General features: G+C 43.1%; 1 protein-coding gene across 1 annotated transcript in view; it reads right to left on the bottom strand.

Moving 5' to 3' along the window:
• EPO (erythropoietin) overlaps positions 1-12806 on the bottom strand; it is an 81131-nt gene that overhangs the window by 26385 nt on the left and 41940 nt on the right. Inside the window, exon 2 of the mRNA XM_073624332.1 lies at positions 1172-1293. Coding sequence (XP_073480433.1) covers positions 1172-1293 — 122 coding nt within the window. The remainder of the gene's footprint in view (positions 1-1171; positions 1294-12806) is intronic.

Raw genomic sequence — 12806 nt, 5'->3', positions numbered from 1 at the left:
GAAGCTGAGGATAAAGGTGATGGACTGGCCAAGCATGTCTCCAGACCTAAACCCTATTAAGCATCTGTGGGGCATCCTCAAACGGAAGGTGGAGGAGCGCAAGGTCTCTAACATCCACCAGTTCCGTGATGTCATCATGGAGGAGTGGAAGAGGACTCCAGGGGCAACCTGTGAAGCTCTGGTGAACTCCATGCCCAAGAGGGTTAAGGCAGTGCTGGAAAATAATGGTGGCCACACAAAATATTGACACTTTGGGCCCAATTTGGACATTTTCACTTAGGGGTGTACTCACTTTTGTTGACAGCGGTTTAGACATTAATGGCTGTGTGTTGAGTTATTTTGAGGGGACAGCAAATTTACACTGTTATACAAGCTGTACACTCACTACTTTACATTGTAGCAAAGTGTCATTTCTTCAGTGTTGTCACATGAAAAGATATAATAAAATATTTACAAAAATGTGAGGAGTGTACTTACTTTTGTGAACTACTGTATATGCATTATGGGATCAACAAGAGTTACTGGTGTTCGACTTTAGTATCATAGCTTTCAATGTGCACAAAAATATTTCTTTTTGTTACTTGTTATCTCCCATATTACATTCCAGCCCTGATGAAGGAGGTGGAGCAAAGCCCCTAAATGATTTGGCTTTTGTAACAAATTGACTTATATCTGTGCACCAACATTTCGGTCTTGCTTATAAATTTCAGACTTATTTGCAATGTACACCTGACAGAGGTTCTATTCCTTTCCCATTTCATCCACAACAAAAAAGCTTTGGCTTTAGATACAATTTAGCATGTTAAAGAGTCAGCTTGCCCACCTTGCCACCCCCCTTATATTCATCTCCTTGCTCCTCCATCTCAAATGGAACTGAAATCCCCATTGCCAGTGACCAGGAGGAGCGGTGGCATCACTCTCTCTGTCATGTGACAGCGCTCGGGCCTAGGGACTGGCTGATAGGTTCAAGCATTGTCACAGGAAGGAGGTCACATGCTCCTTCATACCAGCTTGTGACAGCAGGGGAATGCTGTACAGGCAAGGTGGCCGCGTCTCTTTAATGCTTACATACAATTTGGTGATCGGTTTCATTCTACTTTAAAATGTATCTGAAAAGAAAGCTAGAGCGTTCTAATGCCGTTATTTTCACATTACCTTGCCGGTAACTCACCATCACTTTAGCCTCATCCACAGCATTTCTGATATAACTGTCCAGAACTTTTCTGTCGCAGACCCTCTGAGGAGTAACAAGCTTCACATTAACCAGCAACATTTGTAGCAGGATAAGTAAACCTGGAAGACAGAACACAGACCGCATGGGAGTTACCCTGGAGATGTCCCGTGTATACCAGGCTGGAATCGGTTCCTATTATATCCTAATATCCAGCCAAATCAAGTTTAAATACCTTTTTTTTATCAGTTCACAAACACCAAACAGGAATCAATTATTATCCATAGATAGCGGGCTGAAGGAAGATATTTACCTAAGGCATCATAATTCATACAGTAAATATCAAACCAGGGATCACCCATTAATTTAAATGGTGAGAGCGGCTGGAGAAAGGACTTCCCCCAAGGAAGCATAATTTATAAAGATCAAACCAGGAATCACCTGTTACCTTTAACGAAGAGAGGTGCTAGAGAAACAGAACTTTTCCTAAGACGTCATAATTTATAGTAAAGACCAACCCAGGAATCATCAATTACTTTTAATCGGGGGGGAGGGGCGGCGTTGGAGTAGCACTTCCCCCAAGGAAGCATAATTTATAAAGATCAAACCAGGAATCATATGTTACCTTTTAATTGAGGGAGGTGCTGGAGAGATGACTTCTCCTAAGGCATCCCAATTTATACAGTAAAAGACCAAACCAGGAATTACCAATTACTTTCAATGGAGGGTGGTGGGGGAGGGCTGGAGTAGGACTTCCCCCAAGAGATCATAAATTAGAAAGACCAAACCAGTTACTTTTAATGGAGGGAGGGAGTTGGAGAAAGCACTTATGGCAGCATAATATATAGATATCAAACACACAATGGTTCATTACTTTTAACGGAGGGAGGGTCTGAAGGAAGGTTTTCTCCAAAGGTAGCATCATTTTTAAAGATCATACCAGGAATCATCTATCACTTTCAATAAAGGGAGGGATGGAGAAAGATCCTACCCCCAAGGAAGCAAAATTCATAAAGGCAAAACCAGGAATCATCTTTTAATGGGGGGAGGGGCTGGAGAAAGCACTTCACTTATGGTGGCATAATATATACACTTCAAACACAGAATGGTCAATTACTTTCAATGGAGGGAGGGCCTAAAGAAAGGACTTCCCTAAAGGTATTAATGGTAGCATAATTTATAAAGCTCATACCAGGAATCATCCATCACTTTTAGTAGACTAAGGGGATGGAGAAAGATCTTCCCCCAAGGGAGCATAATTCATAATGACCAAACCAGGGATCACCCGTTACTTTAAATGGAGGGAGGAGCTAGAGAAAGGACTTCCCCCAAGGAAGCATAATTCACATAGACCAAACCAGGAATCATCAATTACTTTTAATGGAGGGAGGGACTGGAGAAATCACTTCCCTTATGGCAGCATAATATATATAAGTCAAACACTGAATGGCCCACTACTTTCAATGGAGGGAGGGCCTAGTGACTTCCTCAAAGGTAGCATAATTTATAGAGGTCATATCAGGATTGTCCATTACTTTCAATAGAAGGATAGGATGGAGAAAGGACTTCCCCCAAGGGAGCATAATTCATAAAGATAAAACCAGGAAGATTAAGGAATCCATGACAGCCAGACTTACAGATAGAGTAGACAGACACACAGCGACATGGAAGCCATGGCACAGGCGACTAGAACCCCCCACGATTCCATGAGACCCCCCCACCTTGAACACTGTAAACACCGGGAGCCCAGGAGAGACGCACCCTAATATCTGGGCCCTTTCTATACCTTTCTCACTTCCCTTTTCTTTCTTTTCTCTTCTCTCTCTTTTCTTTCCTCCTCTTCTGGAAGAATGGGCTAAGCAATTTTCATATGTCAGTCTAGATTTCTACGGTCCGCTCTGCTTTTTCTAGAGAAGTCTGTTATGAATACTATGCTTTCATTACCCCTTTTTTTTGTTTTTTCATATGCAATGTTATTTTCAACAATTGTATTGTATACATTGAAACTTAATAAAAATTGTCAATTATAAAAAAAAAAAAAAAGATAAAACCAGGAATCATCCATCACTTTTAATGGGAAGAGGGGATGAAGAAAGGACTTCCCAAGCAAGCATAATCCATAAAGATCAAAGCAGTAATCATCCATTAATTTTAATGGAGGGGAGGACCGGAGAAATTACTTCCTCCAAGACAGCATAATTCCTAAAGATCTAAGCAGGAATCATCTGTTACTTTCATTTCAATGGGGGAGGGGCTGGGAACAGGACTTTCCCATCATAATTCATGAAGATAAAAACCAGGATTCATCCATTACTTTTAACAGAGGGAGGGGCTGTAGAAAGGACTTCCCCAAAGGGAGCATAATTCATAGAGTTCAAACTAGGAAGCATCTATTACTTTTATATGGGGAGAAGAGAGGGGAAGGAGAAAGGACTTCCCCAAAGAGAGCATACTTCATAGAGATCAAACAAGGGAGCATCTATTACTTTTAATGGGGAGAGGGGCTGTAGAAAGGACTTCTTCAAGGGGAGCATAATTCGTAGAGTTCAAACTAGGAAGCATCTATTACTTTTAATGGGGAGAAGAGAGGGGAAGGAGAAAGGACTTCCACAAAGAGAGCATAATTCATAGAGTTTAAACTAGGGAGCATCTATTACTTTTAATGGGGAGAGGGGCTGTAGAAAGGACTTCCTCAAAGGGAGTATAATTTGTAGAGCTCAAAGTAGGAAGCATCCGTTACTTTTAATGAGAGGGGATGGATAAAGGACTTCCTTAAAGGGAACATAATTCACAGAGATCAAACTTGGAATCATCCATTACTTTTAACTGAGGGAAAGCTGTAGAAAGGACTTCCCCAAAGGTAGCATACTTTATGAAGATCCAACTATCGGCTATTCATTTTAATGGTGGAGGGGCTGGAGAAAGGACTTCTCCCAAGATGTCATAATTCACAAAGACAGAATTGGATATCATCCTTTACTTTCAATGGACGGACACACAAGGGACCATAATTCATAAAGATCAAACCCAGAATCATCCAATAATTTCAATAAGAGAAAGGGGCTGAAGAAAGGATTTTCCCTAAGGTAGTATAAAGATCGAACCAGGAAACATCAATTCTTCTTTATGGTGGGAGGAGCTTGAGAAAGAACTTAGTCCTGGGTAGCATAATTTGAGAAACATTTTTTCCAAATTCTTTTACCCTCCTTCACACCATAATATAGGTTATAACACACATAAACATGATGCACAGTAATGCACTGTTTGTGTGACAGCAGCAAATGAAGATGCACTCCAGTGATGGCTGCATGGCAATTCTTAGGGCAGGCTTCCTGAATATGACAATGGTGGACCATGACTATGTAATGTGTGTTGGTACCTGTGACAGGGTAACAATGCAGGTGTACAGTTGGAAAACAGACTATAAAAGGTAGTGCCTGAATAACCATGAAAAAGAAATGCCTTAATGGCATAAGTAGTGTATGGTTAACCTCTTTATAGCAAAGAAAAAACACTGGGATGCATAACCACTACATCAGTCTTTACCAGGTATGTCAGGGGTTGACTCCAGTAAGCTTCCCTTCATAAGATGCAACTCCTCCAGAGAGACGGAAGAAATCTTTGAATCGAGACATAAAAACACACACAGTGGAGGGCGCCATCTAAACGCAGCATTAAAATATTTTCTGCATGATTAAAAAAAAAGTGGCAACTCACATGAATTAAGTTTTTGAAGGCATGCAGGGCATAAGAAATCAGAACATCCAAGGAACCCTGTAGCAGAGGTGTCCAGTGCAGGGATTGTACAGCACTGCCGTTATCTGGGTATGCATAGGGAGCTCAGGGCACTTCCCGGTGGGGTGAAGACTTCAGAGGAACCCAATGAATGATGTCAAATCCATTTCTAGGCCTTACTGCCTCTTTATCAAGCCATAGGCTTGACAACGAGGCGGGAATGCCTTGACATGCGTAGCCATACCCTGAGGATATCCCCCAGTGTCTGACCCAGATGGTGGCAGTGTTGCACAATCCCTGGACTGGATGCCTCTGCAACAGAGTTCCCTGGATGTTCTGATTTGTTATGCTCTACATTTCTTCACAAACTGACTTCATGTAAGTTGCCTTTTTGTTTTTATCATACAATAAATGTTTGAATGCTGCATTTAGTATCATCATGGCAATGATGGTCAGATGATCAGGTGCCATTCCGCTGGTCTCTGATTAGAAGCCTTGAGCGGGAACTGTTTGTGATAGCTTGGTCAGTGTCCTGGGAGTGTACAATGAGCAAGAAAACACATTTCACCTTATTTCACAAAAAAATGCTTCAGTGAATTCTTTAGATGCTGTAGGGGCAGTGGTGGCGAACCTTGGCATCGCAGATGTTTTGGAACCACATTTCCCATGATGCTGCAGAGTGCATGAGCATCATGGGAAATGTAGTTCCAAAAAATCTGGGGTTCCAAGGTTCACCATCACTGCTCTAAAGCATGTGTGTCAAACACAAGGCCCGCATGCTGAATCCGGCCCTGTAGGCCATTTCATGTGGCCATCGCACTCAGGGCTTTTTTCAGCTGAAACGTGGCAGAATGGTTCTCGCACTCCGCTCACCACTGTCACTTGTAAACACAAAAGCCTTCTGTGTTTTCAAGGGCAGCTTTCCTTTCGGCGACTCTCACAGATTCCTGCTTGCCCAGCACTCATGCCGGGAGAAGGGAAATGCAAGTGCGGTGTGGGATGGGGCATCACATGGTAAGCTTGTCAGGGCTGGGCTCAGCCCTTCCTTCTCAAAGCTGGCCGCTCAGCTGTCAGCTAATTGCTAATTGCCAGCTCCTATCTCTCCACAGAGACTCACCTGTTGATGATATCCTGCTCATCAGTCCTGCCCACTTAAGCCGTCCAGCCCAGATGATCTCTGCCTTCGCCTTGGTCACATCTCTAGAGATGCTCTCCTGTGTTCCTGTTAAAGATTTGCTTGGCTGACATTCCTTCTGGCTCCAGATCCTGCTTGCTGTTCTACTACGCTTATCTCTGGCTGCCTGACGTTTTGGCTTGTCTGGCTATCCGTTCCGGTTCCTGAACTCTGGCTATGTTTTGACTACGTTTACTCTGTTTACCTTTTTTATTATTATTAAACAAGTGAGATTTAACTGTACTTCTGTCTCAGTCTGATTCATGGTTTCTGACAAAGGTGCACTGTGACCAAGGCTCTCCCTACAGATGAGAGAGGTGAAGTCTGCTGGGAGGTACTAGAGCCCTGCCAGGTAGATGAGATAAGAGGAAGATTTCGTGGGGGGGGGGGCTGTAGAAGGAGATGTTTGCAGAGGTGGGGGGTGGGGGATGAGGGAGAGTGGTGCAGAGGTCAGAGCTAAGGAGGGGTGGAAGTAATATGTTGACATTCCTGTGAAAGAGAGCTGAACCCTGCACACTGTGCATAGCACATCCCTAAACCCTGAACTCTGTATGTAGCACACTCCTCAACCCTGAAAACTGTACACAGCACACCTCTGAACTCTGTACGTAGTGCACCCCTGAACTCTGCACCCTGTGCACAGGGCACCCCTGAAACTGCACTCTGTACATAGCGCATCCCACACATAATATACTCTTAGTATTTATTGCCCCTTTAGGATCTTCCCACTGTAATTTGGCCACACCCACTGTTCGATGCATTTCAGCACGGGGGGAGGGCGATGTTGAGTTCCTGCACCTATTTTTTGAGGAAAAAAGCCACGAATAAATTTATAGTCTTACAGATACAACCGGCCCTTTGAGGGCAACCATAAAGCCGATGCAGCCAGCACTGAAATTGAGTTTTCACACTCCTCAACTCCTCAACCCTGAACTCTGTACACAGCACACCTCTGAACTCTGTATGTAGTGCACCCCTGAACTCTGCACCCTGTGCACAGGGCACCCCTGAAACTGCACTCTGTACATAGCGCATTCCACACATAACATACTCTTAGTATTTATTGCCCCTTTAGGATCTTCCCACTGTAATTTGGTCACACCCACTGTTCGATGCATTTCAGCACGGGGGGAGGGGGCGATGTTGAGTTCCTGCACCTATTTTTTGAGGAAAAAAGCCACGAATAAATGTATAGTCTTACAGATACAACCGGCCCTTTGAGGGCAACCATAAAGCCGATGCAGCCAGCACTGAAATTGAGTTTTCACACTCCTCAACTCCTCAACCCTGAACTCTGTACACAGCACACCTCTGAACTCTGTATGTAGTGCACCCCTGAACTCTGCACCCTGTGCACAGGGCACCCCTGAAACTGCACTCTGTACATAGCGCATTCCACACATAACATACTCTTAGTATTTATTGCCCCTTTAGGATCTTCCCACTGTAATTTGGTCACACCCACTGTTCGATGCATTTCAGCACGGGGGGAGGGGGCGATGTTGAGTTCCTGCACCTATTTTTTGAGGAAAAAAGCCACGAATAAATGTATAGTCTTACAGATACAACCGGCCCTTTGAGGGCAACCATAAAGCCGATGCAGCCAGCACTGAAATTGAGTTTGACACAGCTTCCCTAAGGCAAGTGCCCAGCTAACTATACTATGACTTGCTTCTGTGTTATACTTCATGGAGTGGTAGGTCACTTCGTTTGTATGTGCAACAGTCCTGGAGCTTGTCATGTTCTCCATTTTGTGTGTTCATCTCTGCCCTGCCCATAAAGGAGGGTTTGCAGACACCTATGCCAGAAGCTAATAACTGCAATCAATGCACAAACCAAACAGTGCCCAATTTATAAAGCCACGTGCCTTAAGTGTAGAAGAACCATATGACCTAAACCCATAGGTTTTACAGACAGTATGAACTAAAGCCACATAAAGTAAAAAGTATTCACACATTATAAAACAGTAACGTTCCCTTGTTGCACTCACCAGCAAGGCATCAAAACAGTCCAACTGGCATCCAGCAACAATCAATCCTGCAGCCGGCAGGCCGGCAGAAGCAAGTCAAGCTGAACCCTCAGAGGTGGTCTGCATAGTGTCAGCAGCAAACTTCATTCTGTATGAGGAGCCATACAATGTCTAGATTTTCATGGGGCTTTCTAAGTTCTAGAGCTACAATTCCAGGATAATTTATTTTATAATCCTGAGTCTGTCTGCAATGTTTTATATAAAGATTTAAGCAAAGTAATAAGATGTAAAAAAAAAAAAAAAAAAACATATGAATTGAAGTGATATATTGTCACTGTTCCATTTTTCTGGAGGTCTTTTGCTGTACCGAATGTACTGTAGGTGCTTGTAACTGCCCACCACTCTTTGCAAGCGTTCATGAGGGCAACATGACTTTTTAGTGGTAATCTGGCAAGAATGTTTTTTTAGTTCTAGTAGAAAATCAGTCTGATATCAGTTGCTTGCAATTATCACATACATTTGTTTAATCTTTGTATGATTGGGCAGAAAGTAATGGAAAATAAGAAAGTTATGGACAGACTAATGCCCTGTACATACGATAGGATTTTCCAACAACAAAACCGTTGATTTTTTTGCGAAGGATGTTGGCTCAAACTTGGCTTGCATACACACGGTCACACAAATGTTGCCGGAAATTGCAAACATCAAGAACGCGGTGACGTACAACACGTACGATGAGCCAAGAAAAGTGAAGTTCAATAGCCAGTGTGGCTCTTCTGCTTGATTCCGACCATGCGTGGACTTTTGTGCGTTGGACTTATGTACACATGATCAGAATTTCCAACAACAAGTTTTGTTGTCGGAAAATTTGAGAACCTGCTCTCAAACATTTGTTGGTGGAAATTCCGCCAACAAATGTTCTATGGAGCATACACACGGTCGGGCTTTCCGACAACAAGCTCACATCCAACATTTGTTGTCGGAAAATCCTATCGTGTGTACAGGGCATAAGGCTAAACTGCTATACCTTTGAAGAGCTTTCTGCATTTGTTTACTGCCCACCATCCCAACTGCACGTTTTTCATGCCCCCTTCAACCGCAAGTCTAAATGAGCCCTTAGATTTAGAATCTGAGCAAAATGAGTGGACTTTCTGACATCTGTAGCGTAAGGGCCTGTGTTGATGGGCTTTGGGTTTGTGTCCATGTCATCAATTTGACATCAGTTTGAGGTGCTTCTGTGATCATTTAGAATTCATTGACATGCAGTTGAACTCCATCTGATCTGCAGTTGACCTCCTTGTGATGTGCAGTTGACCTTCTTTTGACTTGCAGTTGGCAACCTTCTGACCTGCAGTTGACCTCCTTTTTATGTACAATAGACAAAATTCTGACCAGCATTTAGCCTTCTGCTGACCAGCAGTTGACTTCCTTCTGACCTGCAGGTCACAGACTTCTGACCAGCAGTTGAGTTCCTTATGACATTCACTTGATCTTCTTCTGATGTGCAGTTGACCTCCTTCTGACATGCAGATGACTTTCTGATGTGCAGTTGACTTTCTTCCAGCATGCAATTGACCACATTCTGATGTGCAATTGACCTCCTTTTGACATGCAGTTGACCTCCTTCTGACATGCAATTGACCACATTCTGACCTGCAGTTGACTTTCTGATGTGCAGTTGACCTCATTCTGACATGCACTTGATGACATTTTGACCTGCAGTTGACCTTCTGATGACATGCAATTGACCACATTCTGACCTGCAGTTGACCTTCTAATGTGCAGTTGACCTCCTTCTGACATGCAGTTGACCTCCTTATGACATGCAATTGACCACATTCTGACCTGCTGTTGACCTTCTGATGTGCAGTTGACCTCCTTCTGACATGAAGTTGACCTTCTTCTGACATGCACTTGATGACATTCTGACCTGCAGTTGACCTTATAATGTGCAGTTGACCTTCTTCTGACCTACTTTTGACCTTTCTCTGATGTGCAGTTGACCTCTTTCTGACATACAGTTGACCGCCTTACGGCATGCAATTGACCACATTCTGACCTGCAGTTAACCTTCTGATGTGCAGTTAACCTTATTCTGACCTACTTTTGACCTTCTTCCAAGGTGCGGTTGAACTCTTTCCGGCCTGCATTGGTCATGGTTTTGTACTCCCATAGACTTGTATGGGAATGCAAACCCCCTTTATGAAAAAAAAAAAAACCGTCAGCACAGGCCCTTACAGTGTTTTTTGTAGCAGTTGCTGCTATCAATAAAACTGACAAGCCACAGCGTTTATAAAAATTATTCAGACAGGAAATAGAGAGATACAAAGTAACATTGTTTATAAACATTGATCAGACAGGAGATAGAAAGATACAAAATAACATTGTTTATAAATGTTGTTCAGACAGGAGATCGAGAGATACAAAGTAGCATTGTTTATAAACATTGTTCAGACAGGAGATAGAGAGATACAAAGTAATATACAAAGTAACATTGTTTCATTCATCTGTAGATCAAAGGGATGAGCTTCCATCTGCATATGATGTTAAAGTGACCTGATAAGTAAAAGTGTTACGTTTAATAAAATGTGCTTCTATTTAGCCCCTGATTAACTCTTAGTTGACCCTAATCGGTCCTAATTACATCCTTCTTCCCCTTCTCACCTTAACTATTATCTTTCCTGTTGATTTCTTTTTATTTTTATATCTGTTTATCTAACCATTAATATTTAAATGTTTTCCTTTTTTTCCATTTTGTTTATCAACTAAGAAAGAAGCCTTTACATCATTTGTAAAAAAAAACTTTTTAATGCTGTGTACCAGAACCAAATTTTAGGCCCCATTCACATATAGGCAATTTGGAAGGAGGCACAAAGTTGCTGCGATTGTCGGGGGACAAATGCGTGAGAATCGCAACAAACTATAAATGTTAAATCGCTTCTGGCTCAAGGGCAAAATTTGGTCCCCGAGCTTCTTTGGAGTGGCAATCACACATAGGGCAGCCCGATGACGTAAATGGGCTGCCCTATGCACAACATGCAAGCGAGAACGTGCAGTGTTAGCGGGCCTTGGTGCCATTATAAATGGGACAAATAGGAGAATAACATTTATACTTTTTATCAACAGTAACACTATTTTTTTCAAACTAACACTGATCAGAGTAGAAAAATTTGCCTTTTTCTGACCTATATAGCTATATAATGTGAAGTAATTCATTCTCAAAGATTTTAAAGTTCATTTCAACTGGTTTCCTAACAGCTTAGAATAGAGATCAGTAACCTTTTCCACAATATATAAGGATCAGATAACCAGCATGCCAGTAAACACCATGTTATAAACCTCAGATCACCCCAATTCCTGTACTTTCTCAGCCCAGATCGCCCCAATTCCTTTACCTTCACACCTCGGATCAGCTCCGATTCCTGCACCTCTACACCTCAGATCAACCCAATTCCTTCACCTTCACACCTCCGATTAGCTCCAATTCCTGCTCCTTTACACCTCAGATCAACCCAATTCCTTCACCCTCACACCTCCGATCAGCTCCAATTCCTGCTCCTTTACACCTTAGATCAACCCAATTCCTACACCTTCTCACCCTGGGTCACCCCAATTCCTTCACCTTCACACCTCTGATCACCTCCAATACCTGCACCTTCTCACCCTAGATCATCCTACTTTCTTCACCTTCATTCCTCCGATCAGCTCCAATTCCTGAACCTCTACACTTCAGATCAACTCAATTTCTTCACCTTCTCACCCTTGATCACCCTAATTCCTTCACCTTCACACCTCCGATCAGTCAATTTCCTGTACCTTCTCACCCGAAATCCCCCCAATTCCTATACCTTCTCACCCTGAGTCCCCCTCGTAATTGCTTCACCTTCACAACTCTGATCAGCTCCAATACCTGTACCTTCTCACCCTAGATCATCCTACTTTCTTCACCTTTAAACCTCCAACCGACTCCAATTCCTGAACCTCTACACTTCAGATCAGCCCATTTCCTGTACCTTCTCACCCGAAATCACCCCAATTCCTACACCTTCTCATCCTGGGTCAACCCAATTCTTTCACCTTCACACCTCAGATCAGCCTCAATTCCTGCACTTTCACTCCTCAGATCACCCAATTTCCTGTACCTTCATACTTTAGATCAGCCTAAATTCCTGCACCTTTACACCTCAGATCACCCCAATTCCTGAACCTTTACACCTCTGATTACACCATTTTCTGCACCTTTACACCTCAGATCACCCCAATTCCTGCACCTTTACACCTCAGATCACCCCGATTCCTGCACCTTTACACCTCAGATTACCCCAATTTCTGAACCTTTACACCTCAGATTACCCCAATCCTGCACCTTTACACCTCAAATCACCCCAATTCCTGAACCTTTACACCTCCGATTACCCCAATTCCTGCACCTTTACACCTCAGATCACCCCGATTCCTGCACCTTTACACCTCAGATTACCCCAATTCCTGAACCTTTACACCTCCGATTACCCCAATCCTGCACCTTTACACCTCAAATCACCCCAATTCCTGAACCTTTACACCTCCGATTACCCCAATCCTGCACCTTTACACCTCAGATCACCCCAATTCCTGCACCTTTACAACTCAGATCACCCCAATTCCTGAACCTTTACACCTCAGATCACCCCAATTCCTGTACCTTTACACCTCAGATCACCCCAATTCCTGCACCTTTACACCTCAAATCATCCCAATTCCTGCACCTTTACACC

Source organism: Aquarana catesbeiana, linkage group LG03, assembly GCF_042186555.1.
Source record: "Aquarana catesbeiana isolate 2022-GZ linkage group LG03, ASM4218655v1, whole genome shotgun sequence".
In the NCBI taxonomy this organism is placed as follows: Eukaryota; Metazoa; Chordata; class Amphibia; order Anura; family Ranidae; genus Aquarana; species Aquarana catesbeiana.
The sequence above is the reverse complement of the archived record's forward strand: the minus strand, read 5'-3'. Positions and strand labels throughout refer to the sequence as shown.